At 39.7% G+C, this 20113-nt stretch overlaps 1 protein-coding gene across 1 annotated transcript; it reads left to right on the forward strand.

Annotated features, from left to right (window-relative positions):
• The first annotated feature begins 9429 nt into the window (after positions 1–9429).
• chrm4a (cholinergic receptor, muscarinic 4a) lies at positions 9430–19887 on the forward strand. The gene is made up of 2 exons (XM_067400665.1): positions 9430–9484; positions 18401–19887. The coding sequence occupies exons 1-2, from the start codon at positions 9430–9432 to the stop codon at positions 19885–19887; spliced, it is 1542 nt and encodes a 513-aa protein (XP_067256766.1).
• The last annotated feature ends 226 nt before the right edge of the window (positions 19888–20113 follow it).

Raw genomic sequence — 20113 nt, forward strand, 5'->3', positions numbered from 1 at the left:
CCCCTCACACACATTTGCTCAGGCTCATATACGTTTGACTGGACATTTTAATGTTTGCTTCCTCTCACTCAACAGTTATGAAGCTGTTAGTTGGTGCTGCCGATAGTAGGAATATTTCTGCACTGGCTGCTGCAACTGAAATTCACGCAAATATTTATAGTGCCTGCTCTTTGGCTTTTTTCTTTAGACAGAAAGTGTTATTCCTGTTCTCCAAAACGTCCTCCTCAAAGTCACTAATGGTGTCCTGTTGTATTTACCCATGCTAGGGTTCATGCTGTGTCTTTTTGCTGGCCATGTGCAATAGTTGAACTTTGCTTCTTTTCGGAGATTGGAAGAAAATTTTATATCTCTTCCTCCTACCTGCAACAGTCACTTACAGCCTTAAGCAAACATTACATAAAACACCTATAAACAAGTAAACACAGCCTCAACAAAATAATAGTTTAAACTCTAACTGAATTAAAATGGCTTACAGTAGTTTTCTCTTAGTGTCTTATTTACCAAATTAGTTTTTCAGTAAAAGTTGCCCATTAATAATTATAGGATTAGTTCACTTCAGAATAAAATTTTCCTGATCATTTACTCCAAAATGTTTCTTTCTTTCTTCGGTTGAAAAGAAATTTAGGTTTTTGAGGAAAACATTCCAGGATTTTTCTCCATATAGTGGGGTACAACAGGTTGAAGGTCCAAATTGCAGTTTCAGTGCAGCTTCAAAGGGCTCTACATGATCCCAGACGAGGAATAAAGGTCTTGTCTAGCAAAACGATTGCTCATTTTCTAAAAATAAAAATGTATATACTTTTTAACCATAAATGCTCATCTTGCACTGCTCTGTGATGCGCATTACATAATCATGTTAGAAAGGTCATGCAGAAGGTAGGCAGAATTACTGCAGTAGGGCGAAAAACTCCATCTCATTTTCTCTTCCAACTTGAAAATCATCTGACATTGTTTACTTTTTTTTTTTTTTTTTAAAGGGCGTTTGGCTTAGTATTTGCACATTCGCTTTGTAGACGTTGGATCGGTACTTTCACCTACATCATGCATGCCTTTTTCTAACGTGATTACGTAATGCGTGGCAGATCAGGAAATCATCAGTAATTATCAGGAAATGATCAGGAAATTTTAATTCAGAAGTGAACTAATCCTTTAAGGTAAAAATAAACCTAATATGCATCTTTAAAGGGTTAGTGAAAGTGATATGTGAAGGAACACACACACACACAGCAAACCATGGACACATACACCTGGATCAGTCATTTCCTGACAGTACTGAGACTCAAACCTGCAATCTTCGGGTTGCCAGTCTGACTCTCTAACCCTTAGGCTACATTTGCCCTTAAAATGAAAATTTCATTCATTTGTTTAACCAAATTCTGTCATCAGTTATTCACTCTCATGTCATTCCAAACCTGCATGACTTCTGTGGCACACACACACATACATATGTTTGTTTTTGTGAATTGTGGGGACATTTCATAGGCGTAATGGTTTTTATACTGTACAAACCATATTTTCTATCCCCCTACACCTAAACCTACCCATCACAGAAAACTGTGCACATTTTTACTTTCTCAAAACAAAACAAAAAACTCATTCTGTGTGATTTATAAGCCTTTTGAAAAATTGGGACATGGGGTAATGTCCTCATAAGTCACCCTCTCCTTGTAATACCTATGTCATACCCATGCCATTATACAAATTTGTGTCCTGATATGTCACAAAAAAAACACACACACACACACACACACACACAAACCAAATAAGCAAACCTGAATTAACAAGTGTTAAGAGGGATGGTGATGTTTAATTTCCTGCCAAATTTAGAGACTATAAGCTGCAGAGGGACTGATTCCCAAAGGATGTTTAAATGAATCCATAATAAAGTGAAATATATTAAAATGCAGTTTTAAATTTAGTATGTGAATTACAAATGTAGCTAATAGCAAAGCTCTTGTACTAGAGTATAGGGATTTCTGTCATTTGTTGTGTTCAGATGTTCTCTCTTTGTGTGTCTCTTCCTCCTTTTCTGATGAGGATATGGGAGGTGAGTGGGTGATGTTACAGCAGTTCTCACTGTTAATGTTCTCTCTGTGGTGCTGTTTGATGTCATTGTGGCGAACCTTTCTCCCTGCGGATTACTGGTGCCATGAGACACACATTATCTTAATAACAGACTAATCATCCAAGTCACTTAGCATATCATGTTTTTATCTGCTTTAACTGTTGCCTGTACCTGCTCAGATAATGGAAACAGATTGGCCGCTTTGTGGGAAGGGCTGCTGGGAGTTTAGTGAAGCTGTGCTGTAAAAGATGTACTTTTGAGAAACACACAAGCACACACCTCCTCACCATCCTCTGAGGTTTGAATATACTATGAAAATTTACTATTATAATTGTGTCCTATAAATGTGACATAGTCATGTGAAGCCACTGTAAAAAGCAATATATGTCAACGGCCTTTCATATCTAACAAAGCTGTGCAGGGGGACCATAGCAGATCTGCTTTTGGTAAGGAATCACCAATTTGATTCCCCCCCATTTCTTCATCTCTCTTTCACTTTCCCTTTATCTGCTTGAATATTATGCACCATTAAAATTATTTAGTCAAAGCAAGCCTGGCTCAAGTAAGGTCTCAAGGCCTTTCCACAGTGATAATGAAAACCTAAACACAGCCACATCTATCACTTCACTGTCTCTCCTTCTGGCACATCATGTGACCTAATTGTATCACTTCCTTTATCAATCAGAGCTAAAGACACTGGCTGGCCTACTGTGAGTTTTCATGTTAGGCTGGACATATGCATAAATACACTAAGGCCTGGTTTCACAGACAGGGCTTAGATTAAGCCAGTAGTAGGTCTAGTAAATTAGGATATTTAAAGGGTTAGTTCACCCAAAAATGAAATTTCACCCTCATGTTGTTCCACACCTGTAAGACCTTCAGAACACAAATTAAGATATTTTTTGATGAAATCCGATGAGTTTTTTTTTATCCCCCATAGAATTCAAGGTCCAGAAAAGTAATAAATACATTGTTAAAATAGTCAATGTGACTACAGTGGTTTATCCTTAATGTTACGAAGCGACGAGAATACTTTTTGTGAGCAAAACAAAACAAATATAACTTGATTTTTTAAATGACTTCATTCAACAATTTCCTTTCTACCCTGTCATTCTCCTAAACATTTTACGTTGAAGACACATTGCAGAGCTTTCGTGTTCTTCGTCTGAATGCCGACTCAGTATTGGTCAGCTCTAGGGTGACCACCATCAAACAAACCAAATGTGGGACGATTACTAAGTTTGTGTAGAACAATGTGGGACATGTTACCAACACTAAAACACAACCTGAAGCTGTTATATAATGTCTGTCTAACTTAATAAAAACATTTGCCTTTCAGCTGATAAAAAATACTTTGTTTTTTAGTCCCTTCCAGAAAACACCATTACATCACAATGTAACATAACATGTCTTTATTTTACATGTCATTTAAATTCAACATCACTGAGCCCTAAGGCATCTTGAAGGAATAAAGAATACATTTATGTAAAGAATAAATAAAATGCTTTCTTAAAAAGGCAAAAGAACGCATGCACGTTTTCTCAATATTATAATTAAAAACCAACAGACTGATGCGAGACATTTTCTCAATATGCAACGTGCGGGACAAGAAGTGAAAATGCTGTGTGGTACAACGCAAAGCAGGACGGGTGGTCACCCTAGTCAGCTCCTGCGTTAGCATCACATGCATGCGTCGTGGTGCTCACATGAACAGCGTCGGCCAATACTGAGCCTGCATTCGGACATAAACACGGAAGCACTGCACTGCATCAACAGCATAGGAGAATGACAGGGTAGAGAAGAAATTGTTGAATAAAGTCATTATGCGAATTTTGTCATTGTTTTGGAACACACCAGCTTATTCATAACATTAATGCTAACATATTCATAGTAAAAGCTAAAAAACTAAATTTTGATTTCAGAGGGACCTTAAAGGGTCATGAAACCCCCCTGTTTTACCCTGGTCTTTCATACCTCAAAGCTCAAAAACTTTGTGAAAAAGGGCGTGTAAACCTCTGGAAAATTGGGAGTGTAGAGGGGGGAGGAGGAGAGAGAACAACTAATGAAACACAGATATACAACACACTCATTACTCAGAATAATGAATATTAAAGGTGCTGTAGAACATCTTTTTAAAAGATGTAATATAAGTCTAAGGTGTCTCCTGAATGTGTCTGTGAAGTTTCAGCTCAAAATACCCCATAGATTTTTTTTCATTAATTTTTTAACTGCCCACGGAGCTCGCACTTGCCTTAAACAGCTATAAACAAAGTTCACACAGCTAATATAACCCTCAAAATGGATCTTTACAAAGTGTTCGTCATGCAGCTTGTCTAATCTCATAAGTATGATATTTATTTGGATGTTTACATTTGATTCTGAATGAGTTTGATTGTGCTCCGTGGCTAAAGCTAACATTACACACTGTTGGAGAGATTTATAAAGAATGAAAATAGTTGTGAAAGAAGTTAGAAGAGTTGTGTTTATGAATTATACAGACTGCAAGTGTTTAAAAAATGAAACTAATGACAGTCTTGTCTCTGTGAATACAGTAAGAAACAATGGTAACTTTAACCACATTTAACAGTACATTAGCAACATGCTAACGAAATATTTACAAAGACAATTTACAAATGTCACTAAAAATATCATGATATCATGGATCATGTCAGTTATTATTGCTTGATCTGCCATTTTTCGCTATTGTCCTTGCTTGCTTACCTAGTCTGATGATTCTGCTGTGCACATCCAGACGTCCTGCCCTTGTGTAATGCCTTGAACATGAGCTGGCATATGCAAATATTGGGGGCGTACATATTAATGATCCAGACTGTTACGTAACAGTCTGTGTTATTTTGAGATTCGCCTGTTCTTCGGAGGTCTTTTATATGTGAAATATGTCTATAAAAACTTTAAACACGGATACTTTATTCTGTTTATGAGCTATGATCCACGTGGCTAGTGTTGTTATTAAACTCATTGCGGAGCTCCGCGCTGAAACCGATCACGATGCGCGCTCCTGGTGTATATCATAACAACTGTATTTTTCATGTGTTCGTATTCAAACTCCAGTTCTGACCGCATCGCGGGCAAAATATAAACAACATTCATGTGCCTGCTGTGCTGGGGAAAACATACACACGCCTCGTGTGTCCAAACGCAGAGGAGAATGAACAGCACTTTTGTGACATTTGAATTCTCTGCTTTAATGCGATCTCATGCGAACATATTTTCAATTTGTACTGGTAGATTACAGCAAAACAATCCACATGCACCCAAACTTCTGCTCTGGTCACATCGCAGGAAAATGCATTTTTGTGTTGTAGCACTGAGAAAACAAGCACCAACGATACGTCTCTGAATGACAAGAGACAGAGGTAACTTCCTCATGCGTAATATCGCAATTATAATCTTATGCCTACTACTGCGCAGTGATTGGATTGAATGAGCTTTATGTCATGAATAAATGCAGAAACTGTTGACGTCAGCATGTTCGACCAGGCCATACTGGAGCCAATCAGCACTCTCGATCTTGCCAGTAGAACACGATGACATCAGATTTTGGGACGTTGCTCCAACTTTGCTTTTCAAACCAGAAGAGTACCTTGAGTACCTTTAGTGTTTCAATGATGTGCAGCCTATACATATCTGGTCACAGCTCAAAAAATGTGTTCTGGGGTTTCATGACCCTTTAAAGGTGCTATAGAGGATGTTTTGTTTTATACATTTTTGCAGTATTACTTGAAACTGTCTTTACTAACTGATAAAAGACTATTTATGAGGTGCACTGAAAGGAATAATATTAATATACATCATCTGTGCACGAGGTAGGGCCTTAAAAACATCAGCCAATCATTTGTGTGATCATCGCATAAACGATTGGCCCTCTGGCTTGTCAATCACTGCCGTGACGTTCCTTGTGAGAGACGTGTGCTCTCCAGTAACTTTCCACACTCCACAGGTGCCACATGCAATCTTTTGTCAGGAGTAACAACTGCAGATTATGAGTTACCTGCGGTGAGTCCAACATAAGGAATCCACTAACACGACACAGTGAATGCCGGTGGTAAACAAACACGTGTTTTCCAATACTCGTGCACGAGTTTTGGGAGGCGTTCCTTTGAAATGAGCTGTGAAGGAGGGGGGTTGTTCTCACGCATGCGCTCATTTCAAAAACTCAGTAACAGTCTTTGGTTTCTCAGTCGATGAAAACATCCTCTATAGCACCTTTAAGGTTGAACCACTGTACTCATGTTGACTATTTTAACGATGTCTTTACTACTCTCTGGACCGTGAATGTGGTCATTTCGTTGCTTTATTGGGGACCTCTCAGATTTCATCAAAAAATATCTCAATTTGTGTAATGACAGAAATTTCATATTTGGGTGAACTAACCCTTTAAGTAGCTTTTTTTAATGTGCCTTTGAAAAAACATTACTGAAGTGCATCTTGAGACAAAACAATGCTTGCTTTCATTTAAGACACTCAAATATCTATTTTAGTCTGCGACTATAAACTTAAGCCTTGTCTGTGAAATCGGGCGTAAATGTTTGTGATAGGAAGCAAGGAATTTCTGCACTCCCATACACAAAATTAGCTGTTGTGACAAAATCTCACAGTGTTAATGAGTATAATTATGAAGGTGATCCTCTCATCTAATACACTCTCTGTCTCTAGTGTCAGTTCAAAATGATGCCTTCAACTACATAATCCTGAGGATTACTGCCTGTAATCGATCTAACAAATGTATTGTTTCTTTATGTGTGTTTTGTGCGGTGTCAGCACAACAGTGTGATAAATCCTCCCTGTATCCGCTTCCAGGTTTAAGTTTTTATGTTCCTGCATTTTTTAGCATGCTACTGTTTTTAAAGACCTATGGGCAATTCTTAACATGTCCAGTCTTTTTTGATATCTCAGAATTTTATAAAATAGAATAATAACTAACCACTTAAAATTAGCCACAGTGCCCCAAAATAGTATTGGGAATCATTGCATTATATAGTAAAATATCAAATGATTTCTAACCTAGTTTGTGTTGTTCCAAACATGTAGGACTTTCTTTTTTGAAACGTAAAAGAAGATATTTTGAGATTGTTTTTCCATACAGTGAGAGCTAAAACTTTTTATGGAACATGTGGGACAGACAGAAAGGCATTGCTTGTTCAAATAAACAGTCAACCAAAATTCTTTCATTGTTTAAAATTTATTTTTTGTTACACAGAATAAAAAATTGCATGCAGGTTTGGTAAATTCTTTGTTTTTCTTTTGCTGTTGCTATTGTTAAACTGAGTCATTTACCTGGCCTCATTAAATGTCTACCGTCAATCAATCAATCAATCAATCAAACAATCAATCGTGAGACTCATAATAACGAATTTAAAGAGCTGTCTCTCCTAAATTATGGACGACATTTTGTCGTCTTGTTACATAACTGGCACATGCAAATGACAAATTGTAATTTGGGAAAAGCAAAATGGATAAAGACAAGGAGAACTGATTGCCAACACATTTGTAAACTTAGTTACAGCACGCGCTTTCTTTATTCCAAATGTTACGCTTGTGTACTTTAATTAACAGCGCTGCTCGTCTGCGGCGGAGCGCGCGCTGACTGAAAGAACGTTCCGCCTGCATCTGATTTAGATGATTTCGTTCCGGGGTGTCAGTGGCTGTCAGGTTTCTGCTCTGTGCTGCCATTGAAATGATTTTCTGTGCGTGATCTCTCTGTTTTGGCTGGCATCAGTCTAGTTTTTGTCTGCTGTGAGACAGCTGCCAGATTAATCTGAGTCTGGGTGCAAGCCCTCCAAATCTGCCGAGGGGGATTGATGAGGGCGACGAAAGGCTTGTTGCTTAACTATCATTCATAAACCTTATATACAAGCTCCCAAATACTCTTATGTCCCAAATCTCCCTTTCCGTGATATCTTTTTTTTTTTTCTTTCTTCCTTTTTACTATAAACTATATCACAGAACACACAACCTCCGGCAGGTTTGAGCGCGTGCGTTTGTCATTCATTGCTCTGGTGCCAGTTCACGCAGACAGCAACTATTCAGCTGTTTTGGAAATCTCTGGAGGATGAAGGTTCTTAAAGTGAAGAAAACACCCCCATCCCTTTCTCTGTACACTTTCGCTCTATATGGAATGGTTTATTTATCCATAGCAATTTGATGTTGTTTTTGGACAGACATGACACTATAAAAAGTATGAAGCGTTTTTTTTTTCTTTTCTTTTTTTTTTTCAGCTTATAACGTGATATTTTGGCAGAGGCCTGAAAGCTCGGGCTGTTGAGCACTGTCCACGAGCGGCGGTGCTGAACCTGTGTACTGCGCCCAAGAGCCTCGCATATGTTGAGAGCCACACACTCCTCATAAACAATTACACCAATGTACAGACACAAGAAACACGGCTGGGGAAAGCCAGTGTGTGAATCATTGGGTCGACGTTTTGAAGAAATTTCAGTTGGGAATGTTCGTTGAAGTGCGTGTTGAGCAACACACATGGTCTTACTGGCCTAACTATTAAAGTTTTTGTGATATTATTGTTGCCTAATATTTATTTATGTTTTGCCAGTGTTCCTATACCGATGACCCTAATAAATTATTCTCAAACGCCCTCCTGTTTCTATGAATTTTCAGTCGCTTGTAATCTACCGTACGTTAGAAATCCCACGTGACCTAAATCAAAACATACCCTACAACCTTTTGTTTTGACCCAAGGTGTTCAAGACGCGACCAAGCTAGTCAAACCCACCATAATCCACTCCACACTCGTTGTTTCACTCTGCAGTCGGTTCGCTCTCCGCCTAGGACAAGCCATATCCTGTAATGAGGTCTATCTGACAATCTGTAAGACGGTTATTAGGAAATGCATTTATCTGGAAGGATGTTTTAGACTTTGTGAGAACAGACCGTGCTGGGCTGACAGCAGATCACAGGACAAGCTATAGGTTGATTCAGTGGAACCTGCGGACTCTCAGGTGATTGGCTGGGGGTGGATGACATCATTGAAAGTCCGCTGCCTCAGCCGCGCGCTAAACTCCTGGAAAGAGATCACAGTCGCTCTCGCAGATGGGAGCTACATCTGGCGGATTGTTACCCGAGTCGATCTAGATAAAACCACTCGCTCGAGGTGTTTTTAGGTGAGCAGCCAGTCGCGATGGTCAGAGTCTTAATGAGCTTCTCACCGCTGGCGAGAGCCGCGCGCGTCAAGAGCGAATGATGTGAAAAACAAAGTCGTCTCCCGCGCAACATGAGGACAGCCCTTCTAATAATCTTGAGGAAAAACTTGGAGAAGTGAAAGAGGAAGGGTGGATTCTTTTTCTTTTTTCCCCCTTTTGGCTGGCTGAGCATTTTTAAAATCATGCAACATGAATGTAACTAACAGCACTGGAGCAGAGGGACTCGCGCCCTGGAACTTCAACGGTAAGTTGCGTGTGAAGCACCAAGCTTAGTCTGAAAAGAAAGAGTTCCTTATCACAACAGAGAATTACGATGTATGCGTTCATTGTGTGAGTACATTTACTAAGACCACGTCCAAAGACTCACTCTCATTCGTGACGGTGTGGCGTTACTCCAACAAAAACTCCGGTTGTCATGTAATGTTATTCACGATGAATATGGTTAAGATTTGTGTTATTTTCTATGTAGGCATATCATTTTGTAAATCCATTTTCACCTTCTCAGAATGTGCTGCAAAAGCATATGAAAGAAGCATCAATGGTACTTAAAAACACCTGCAAAATGGCTAAACCTGTTTATCCCATTCCGCATGAATTCAAAGTGAACATTAGTTTCATTTGAAATATTGTACTCAAATTATATGGTGAAACAGAATATGATTATTGAAGTGGAGCGGTTTGAAGGAACAAGGACAGATCTCTGATTGCATTCATAATGCTTTTGTTAATTCTAGATACAGAAGTTAAGTTATATGATGTATTTGTGATATTAACAGAAGTCTTAACAACATTGGCTTACTTAAACTTACTCTAAACCAAAACTGTATGATTATATCCTATGTGAATGTTTGTTCCGTTTATGTTTCTGTGTGTGTAGGTACTGTAATGCTTTTGCAGAGAACAAAAAGGAATTTAAACATCAAACAACTTAAACATTGGTGTGTGTGTGTGATGATTTTTGCTGGAATGTTCTGAAGGCATTGGCTGAGTGTGGATTTGACAAGGACTGATTGACATTTAGGTGAGATTAGTGTTGATGTTTACACATAGATTAGTGTAGGTTTTAATCAGAAAAGCATTTCTGGCCAATACACCATTGGGCTCTCTTCGCTCTGTCTCTGCCACTCTGTTAACTGATCAATCAGGAGCCAATTCTTAAGCCCCATGTGGTCTCTTTCTGTAGCTTGTTCTTTTATGATTAATGTGGAGTAGTAACACAGCCCAATGTGACAGCCCACCACACCATATACTTTGTATTTTCTTTTGTAATGCTTGATGCACAATGAAAAAAACATTCTCTCTTTCTCTCTGTCTGTCGATATATACATATAATGCATATTTGAGCAAGCAATGACTTTCTGTCTGTTCCATCTGTTCTGTAAAAAGTATAGGTTTTAAATAGATAAAATAGATGAGAAAGGGGGAAAAGTAAACCCTGCTCTCCATGGCAAATATCAGTCATGCCAAAGAATCATCAAGGAATCCCATATGCTGCTCAGAATGCCCATGTATATTTTATCTAAATACTAAATTGAATCCAGTTCTCAAAATGTTGCCTTTTAAGCTCATAAGAAGCAGACTGCCTATCACCACAGAGCAGGCACACAATCCCCCTCAGATACATGCACAGACTCCCCTCTCCAATCTGACATTAAAACAGAAAACATACACACATTTTGGGGCACTGAACATGGGAGAAAGAAAGTAAAAGTCTGAGCATCTATCACAGTTCACTCGGAGAGCGTTTTAAAAGAATACAAATCTCTCAGGTCCTTTATCTCTGACCGACTCAATCACATCTGACTGCTGCGCATGGCGGCGCCTTTTTGATTCTGTGACCATGATTCTCACTGTGTGAACTGGTGAAGTACTAGAAGAATCCCCCAAAGTGAAAGTCTGATGTCTCTCTGTCTTTCTTTCTCCCTGTGTCGGGTTTTCTCATTCTTCCTCTCTCTCTTTTTGTCTCTGGCTGGGTGTTAACCCAGTTTCACAGAGGAAAGTGTGTCGCTCTGTTGCTGTTTCACCCTGTTACACGCACTCACACACAAACACTGAGCAAAGAATGAAATGCCTGGAGACACAGCCAGTTCTCTGTGGGAGAAGAGCTATAACAGCTGAAGCAGCACGATTGGCTTTTAGCTCTAAACAAAGCCCTGAGCATTCTGCCACTGGTCACCAACAATTGCATCACCTGTGACACCTTTTGACTAAATAAATATTTCATCAGATGTCGCACATTTTGATTGTCAGTGCTGTATATCATTATTGTGCAGAAAACTTGAGCGGACAGCCTGCAGCATTGTACCATGATGGACAACCTCTCATGGGACATTAAAACAGATTCGGACCCAAAATGGCACCCTCTATTGTCAGCATGCACCTAATTGTTTTGTGGGATCATCCAAGAAAGATCTATGATTTAAGATTTATGATCTATGTTTGGGGATTGGCCGTGATTGTGGCATGCCAAGAGTTCAGATTGAGTATTATTATTATTTAAGTAATTGTTATTGGCATTGGTTTCCAGAGGGTTCATTAATTTGCATTAATTTCCCATGGTAATTGCAGAATCAATGGGGTTTTGTGTATTTTTCAGCACCTTGGTAGAAAAGCAAAGCTGAACTTTGCACTTATCAATATGACGAATGCCACTGGAAATAGTCAGACATTGATTTAGCCAAATTGTTTTTAACCTAAAGAAGAGAATAATGCTGATAACTGCTTGATGTGCGGGTCAATAATTGCATATGCTCTTACTCACAATGGCACGGCTAACAGGGAGCCATCACCCACATCACCATCTTAGACAATCTGCCAATGAGAAACATCTAGTTGTATAAAACCGCCCATTAAAATGTGTACTCAATTCTATGACTGATGCTGCGTCACTTGTCACAATGCATCTGTCCGTCGATCGGCTTAATCAATCTGCTGCTAAACTGTAGCACAGCAGGACATTGTGCCTGATTTTGATCCAATATTCAGAGAATTAGCAGAGAATTAGAATTGTGTGTGGGAGAGAGAACGAGAGAGTCATTAGTTTGCCAGTGGCCAGTATGGGGGATCTTATAACGAGCACATAGCAGAATCAAAGGAGGAGTCTGATGAACAGACCACAAAGCAGCCCACACACACTCCCACTGTGATGTCTGTCCGAATCTGCAGAGGCCTGTGTGCCGTCTGTGTATTTGTCTGTGTCCTGCTTGCCTTGTTAACAAACTCTAACTTTGGATTGTCAAAGACACTCTCTATATCTGGGCCCAATGAAAATTTAAAAAGACACTAAAACACTAATTAAAAACTTTTTTGATGGTTCTATGGAACCTTTCAACTTGTTATTCATATGCTGACACATTGTTATAGATGTTTATGTTAATTAACAGATCTTCATTTGTGTTTTAAGAGTTATACTGGTGGGGAAAAGTATATTTGGTAGCAGATGGCTTTATGTTTCGAGCTGCCAGCTGGTAACTGGAGGCTTTCTGCTTTTAGTCCCAAAAGAGTCACTAAATGAGCAGCATCCATGTGTTTGTTGGTGTGCATGCATTTGTTTGTGCAGACAAGCGTGTGTGACTACATCCATAGTCAAATCCTCTGCAGCTGAGTTGACTCCCTTCCTGTTCTTTGTCATTCAATTAAATTTAAAAGTACGAGTGTTTAGCCTTTCTGAAAGTCTGTGCCAGTGTGTGTGAAGCAGGGAAGTGTTTGAGCAACAGCTGCTGTTTTCTGCATCCCAGAGCTTAGCACAGGAGACACACGGCGGAGAGAATGACAGCTTATATAAAAGTCTCGGTTTGTGACTCGCTTTGGAGACTCGGGAAATGTCTTTCACTGTATTTTTGACAAGATGTCAACGCCTCACTGTACATGCAGCCAAACAGCCAAAATGCTCTGGCATCAGTGCAGAAAGAAAGGAGGTAGAGTCTGACTGACTTTCTCTCTCTATTTCTCTTAATAATAATTAAAAGAGAACATTAAAAATGATCACCAATTATTATTATTATTATTAATATTATTATATATTCATGCTTTTTCAATGTACTCTTTTCTAATGTATTAAATAAGAGATCATTAAAAAGGATTGTATATGCAAAGTTACATAATGACTATTTATGACTTACAATATACAGTAATAGGAATTTTGTGGCTTGTAATGCCATCCCTGATGTCAGTTTAAAATATTTTTAGAATGATTTTCAAGTGTTTGGTTTGTGTTTAAGAATGTATATCACTCTAAGAGCATATACTGGAAAACTAACTTGAGCAAAAAAAAAACCAAACCGAGCAAGTGTGCTTAGAGAGGGAGAGATAAGGGTCATCAATGAGGAGTTAATGCGCAGAATGTGTCCAGAGAGAGAGGTGAGAGAGTAGATGAATTATTATGATTATATAAGCTATGGAGCTCTCCTTCAGCCTAATGGTGTTCGGTTAGAAATGAGCACTATTAATAACGTCCTAACACATCACTGACATATCACTGCTCTCACATTCATTCTGTAGTCACAGATCATCGCCCTCTTGGTAACGGTTAGACTGGTATTGTTTTTCAAAGCACTGTCGAGCAGGTCCCACATCAGCTCGCTTAGGACACTGAGCTCAGGAACACAGAATGGGGCAGAGGAATACATCTGCGCTGCATTGGCACAAGGTTGTGATCAGGCACGGAGCTGCTGCGGTGCTGAGAGCCAGCTGAGATCAGACCCCTCATATCTCACTGCTGCAGGCTGAGCACCCATCACCCTCTCTGCATCCGCATCCTGCCAACTCCACATCCACAGCTTTGTGAGAACTTCAGAATGAGATCCTATCACAAAAATAGCCACTCACACACTTGCTTAATTTGCATGTAATAATTGTTTAGCCATTTTGAGGCTGCATCATGCATTCATGGTAATATTGGTAGATGATGTTAAACTATGAGAGGTCATTGCGGTTTACTGTACATTTGTTTTTGATCCTTTTTTGGAGCAGAATGGATGATCGAATCCATGAATAAGGTTTCACAGCTCATATTTTATTCCCGGATGTACATTTGAGTGTCTGGTTTCAGTAGCATACACAGACGTGTCAATGACACGCATTCATCTTGCAGTGAGATACAGGAATCATTGGTTAATTTGAGATCGACTGCCTGTCTCCGTTATGAGTATTCAGTTCCGCCCATCGGATACAAACAGAAAAAAAATGGCCCAGATAGAATCAGCTGCAGTTTGGAGGAGGAGGGTGGTGGCTTTGGTTGGCATCAATTTCAATGTAGCTGCAAAGTATGGGTTTTCTAACTGTGCGATCTGTTCAAAATTTGCTGGTAAAGGCAAAAATCGAATATTTAGTGCAGGCTTTGCTGAGATGTTTGTCAGCATGTCGAAATGTTCCAGACTGTTTTTATCTCCTGACATGAGAGTCAGTGCCGGTATTGTGCTGGTTCAAAGCTCCGCCACCCTCTCAGCACACAAATGTCACTCCATCCTCAAAGAGCTTTGACTCTCTGAATATTAACCTTCAGAAGAGGGGAAAACCCTCAAACAAAACAAACAAACAAACAACGCCAGCTCTTTCAGGTGACGTTTCAGTGCAGCCGTTGAGGGGACAGAATTTTCAAAGGTCTACACGGTTGGAAAAACTTACTCAGACCTACAAAAAAAAAAAAAAAGAAAGAGAAAGTGAATGTTATTGAATGTAAACCATACACAAAGAAAATACAGCCATCAGAGAGAGTGATTTGCCCTGACATTGAATGTCTCATTATACATTCACTCTGTCTCAGACTGTTTGTGTAAACAGATTTCTTTTGAATGCTAGGCGTTCAGTTGCTATTATTCTGTTTATGAGTTCTGATTCCAGCTGTGAGATTTTTAATGACAAAAATGCTGGAGCGGATCAAACCATATCAAAGGAAGCCGGGCAGAACAGGCAGTTTCCAACCAAAGCAATCTTACGGTGGTGTGGTGGAGCTTTTCAACTAGCCATAAATGTGCGACTTCTGTATATGAGTGATCCTCACACCCTGCTTTTGGTTTGGCGATACACGTGTGTGATGTGTGCAGCAGGGAATGTGCACTTGTTGTGTGTGTGTTTGTGTGTGTGTGGTTAGATGAAGTTCTGCTTCTTTTTTTTCATTTGGGTCATATTGTGTCTTGCCGTTGTATGAGAAATGGCTTCGGTCTACGCACTTACTGTACTGAGAGCAGGACAGATGAGGCACAGCATTATTATTTTTAACTACAATGAAAACGAAATGAATACATTTTTGTTAAATGAAATATTTACTGTTCACAAGCAAGTAATTCATTTTCATTTCAGGTTGTAAATCATGCTATATTATAAAACTTGAAAGCTTTGCAGCATGTCTGCATTACACAAGAAAATGCAACTAGATAAAATAACACTTGATTGTGCAGAGAAATGTACTATTTTTAAGTAATACCAGTTAGCTCATTAACATTCGCTGCCTTAGAACTCTAAAATGAAAGTAAAAACAAAATAAACTGAAACAACAAATCTCTAAACTAAATTGAAATACAAAAAAAAAAAAGTAGAGATAAAAAGGGTTCTAGCAGCATGACACACATAGACAAGCTTCAGCTGTTTAGCTTCAGTGAAAGAGTTTTGGTGTTTGCGTAAAACAGTCAAATTGTACAAGAAAGCTGAAAAAACAGTCCTGGAGAGCTTTCTCCCACAGTGATATCAGATAGATATTCTTGATTCATATTTAATGAGGCTTGGCGCTTATCTTTCCGCTCTGCTCGAATCCACAGTTGAGTAATTGCTGATTCATATTTGATAAGGGCTAAAGAATCTTCTCCACACACTGAATCACCTGCACCTGAGGGGGGAATACAGAACAAGGCCCAAACTATATCAACCTTCTAATCGCTGAAGTACCAATAGCCACAGACCTCAAGAAGTGTGATCGGTGTTGGCGTGAGAGTGGAGGAGAGAATGTGTGTCTGGTTGTCAAAAGCTTTCAAAAGGAATGGGATATGTGGTGTCTGGCTGTCCAGAGTGTGGCAGAGCTTTGATGCCTGCTGATGATCAGTCAGGTGGTTATAAGAGAAAATAAAGATAAAGAGAGGGGCTGGGTCGGGGTCGGGGTCTTTTTTTCTGGTAAGAAACTGATTTCAGAATTAATAGAAATAAATATCTTTATTCATCAAGAGTAGTATAAAGCATTAAATAAATAAAAAATGATGAATTTCATTTGGTAGGCAGCAACATTCATCGCAAGTCTTTAGCTGTATTTATTCATAGTGACAGGTTGTAATTTCTCTGGTTATCCAGAAGATGGCAACCTTCAAAAGATATGACAAAAACAACTCCTTCAGGAATTAAAATGGGCAATAATGAAGTGTTTTTAAAATGCTCAAAGATATTTGCGTTCGTTCTTTAGTGTATTTTGTGCCTTGAGTCGCTTCAAATAGGTTTTTAATTGCCTATTTGATTAATACTTTATCAGTATGACAACAGCTTCTCAGAAGTATACATGAAGGTTATGGATAATTCATGACCGGAAACAAAAAGCTTCTCACATTTGTGCATTAAAAAGAATTTTTATGGGGTTTTTTTATGTACATTTTTACTTGTTATTTTATGTGGTAGTGCAGTGTGCCCTGCGCTGTCTCTCGTAAAGTTTAGCATGCAGCATGCATCATGACGAAACCTCTAGAAATACAGCCCACATTTACTAATGGCATGCCAAACCCCTCAATTTTTCATATACCAAGATCCTTTCTTGAATATCTATGTTAAAGGAAGAAATATATATATTCATTTTATGGAAATTCTTCATGTTATAAATGGGTGTACAGAAGACCCTGTGATGGCTGAGATGATTATTTTTCCTCAGCACCGTGGTCCTCGGGGTTCCCTGTCTAATCATTGTATTTAATTGTTCCTGAGCAGCTCAGATCATTAGAAAGCCCAGGGGGTCATTTGAGTTTAACGACAGGCCAGCTTTGCGTTCTTTGATTGGATAATGTCGTAAGGAGTCAAACTTGTGTATCTGAATAAAACATGAGTATTTTATTAATCGTGAGGATTTAATTAATCTTCTCTTCACCTGAGACTGCTCACCCCAGTCTGAACGCTCTCACACTGTCTCAATTATTATTTAAGCTTCAGTTAGTTATACATTACGTATCATGAGCTAACAATAATTTTTACAACATTTATTAGTCTAGGTTAGTATATTATAAGTATATAAATTATAAATATACTTTTATTCATTGTTAATCCATATTTGTTCATAATGCATTTTTACAACATTAAATATTAGACAATTGTTGTTAGTATATGTAGAAATTAACATTAATGAAGATAATTGCAGCAAAAATATCACACATATTATTTTTGGTTCCAAATTTATTTATTTTTTCAATTTTTGGGTATATGTCGTCACAGTTTACTTTATTTTGCTATCTTCACTTACATAATGTCTGATTAATTTTTGGTTTGACCGTATATAATAGTACTTTTTTTTGTTTGTTTGTTTACCCTAATGACCAGTGCACTCAATGGTCAGATGTTAGTGCCAGTAAAAGTTGTTTCAACTTAAAAAAATTAAGTGTTCTTGCTGCCTTAAAATGTTAACTGATGTTTCAACTTCAAAAAGTAAATTAAACATTTTGGTTTTCTCTTGGTGCTATTCCAAGATTATCACCTGAATTCAGCAGAACACCATTACTCCACTACACTCTCTGGTTCAAAATATAGAAGAATTGTTTGAAATGATGTTACATTTCCAGACTTCACAATCCTGCAAAACTGCATGCCTTCCAATAGGGCTGAATGTTTCATGTTAAGTTTAACAGCTCTAAGTGTTTTTTCAGAGCTGTTGAATTAGTTGTTGTCAGCGGGGTCACGTACTAGCAAACAAATGTACAGTGATGCCACAAAACATTTTCTTCTCTGATTAGTTTCTTTCCATATGGGCATGATGACAGAACTCACGGAGAACTGAGCCTCTTCCTTAAATAAACAGCATATTTATATTTCATGAAGGAAATGAATTCTCTGCAGTAGTATGCATCACAATGCATGTCATGCTGTTTCCCTGTATGCAATCACTCTGACAATATTTAAATCAGCCTGGGATTATTTTCAATGATTGCATCTGTATTTTTGTCATTTATAGCATTCTATCTGTGTTGTGTGTGTATTTCAGGCTCATTGAGCAACGTGTCCAGTGATGCCAACTTCAGTTGTGACAGCGGCAGCGCTAATGGCTCGTGTGCAGCGGCTGAGGCGGACGGCGAGAGCCCGTACAAGACAGTGGAGATGCTCTTTATCGCACTGGTTACTGGATCCCTCAGTTTTGTCACCGTTGTGGGCAACATCCTCGTCATGCTCTCAATAAAGGTTAATCGACACCTACAGACCGTCAACAACTACTTCCTTTTCAGCCTGGCCTGTGCAGATCTCATCATCGGTGCGTTCTCCATGAACCTTTACACCGTCTACATCATCAAGGGCTACTGGCCGCTCGGCCCGGTCGTGTGTGACCTGTGGCTCGCACTGGATTATGTGGTCAGCAACGCTTCTGTCATGAACCTGCTAATCATCAGCTTTGACCGATATTTCTGTGTGACCAAACCCTTAAGTTATCCTACACGCAGAACCACCAAGATGGCCGGCCTCATGATCGCCTCCGCCTGGATCCTGTCTTTCATCCTATGGGCTCCCGCTATCCTGTTCTGGCAGTTCATCGTCGGAGAACGGACTGTAGAGCCTGGCGAATGTTATATCCAGTTCCTTTCCAACCCCGCGGTCACGTTCGGCACGGCCATTGCTGCGTTCTACCTGCCGGTGGTCATCATGACGGTGCTTTACGTGCACATCTCTCTGGCCAGCCGCAGCCGTGTGTCCAAGCAAAAGCCTGAGGCTAAGAAAGAGAAAAAAGGCCAGAAGTCTAGCGGTCTGCTCAAGAGTCACATCTTGAAGCAGAACAACAACAACCAGTCTCCTCCTAAGCCCAGCCTGGATACCTGTTCTACAGTGGACACCATGAAGAACGGCAAAGTAGACGAATCTGTGGTATCCGCTAAAGCGGACTCGTGCGTGCAGCCGGAAAAGGAGAGCTCAAACGACTCCAGCACGGCCAGCATAGCACCTAAAGAGCCCAAAGAGCGAGCGAACAGCGAGGTGACTTCAGACGCCGGCCTGACGCCCGCGCCGACAACAGCCGCACCTAAAATCAACCCTCAATCCAAATGGTCCAAGATCAAGATTGTCACCAAACAGGCAGGAGACGAGTGCATCACAGCCATCGAGATCGTCCCACCGAACAGTACCGGCGAGAGGCGCTCCATCCCCGTGAACCGCCCCCGCACGGTGGCGCGCAAGTTCGCCAGCATCGCCCGCAGCCAGGTGAAGAGAAAAAGGCAGATGGCGGCACGAGAGAAGAAAGTGACAAAAACAATCTTCGCCATTCTGCTGGCCTTCATCATCACGTGGACGCCATACAACGTGATGGTCTTAATCAGCACATTCTGCCAGTCGTGCGTTCCAGACACAGTCTGGGCCATCGGCTACTGGCTCTGCTACGTCAACAGCACCATTAACCCCGCTTGCTATGCACTCTGTAACGCCACCTTCAAAAAGACCTTCAAAAACCTGCTCATGTGCCAGTATAAGAACATCGGCACCAGATGAACTGAGGAAAGAAGCAGCCTGCAGAGATGGAGGGTATGAAATGGAGGGTACAAAAACTGTCCCAGCTCTTCTGGCCCTGATAACTTTGAAGCTTTGGAAGGTACTGTGCAGTACATTGTGAGGCTTCATTGTCCCATAATGCTTAAACAGTGTGTTATAACTAAAAGGTAATGTATTAAGTGATTTACAAGATGATGGAGCGATGGACAATAGACTGAATCACTGA

This window comes from Chanodichthys erythropterus, chromosome 11, assembly GCF_024489055.1.
Source record: "Chanodichthys erythropterus isolate Z2021 chromosome 11, ASM2448905v1, whole genome shotgun sequence".
NCBI lineage: Eukaryota > Metazoa > Chordata > Actinopteri > Cypriniformes > Xenocyprididae > Chanodichthys > Chanodichthys erythropterus.

Bases quoted from the DNA above. Each gene is read 5' to 3' on its own strand.
- chrm4a (XM_067400665.1), top strand. From the start codon at position 9,430: ATGAATGTAACTAACAGCACTGGAGCAGAGGGACTCGCGCCCTGGAAC. The intron at 9,485-18,400 runs GTAAGTTGCGTG...TGTGTATTTCAG, and splicing joins CGCGCCCTGGAACTTCAACG to GCTCATTGAGCAACGTGTCC.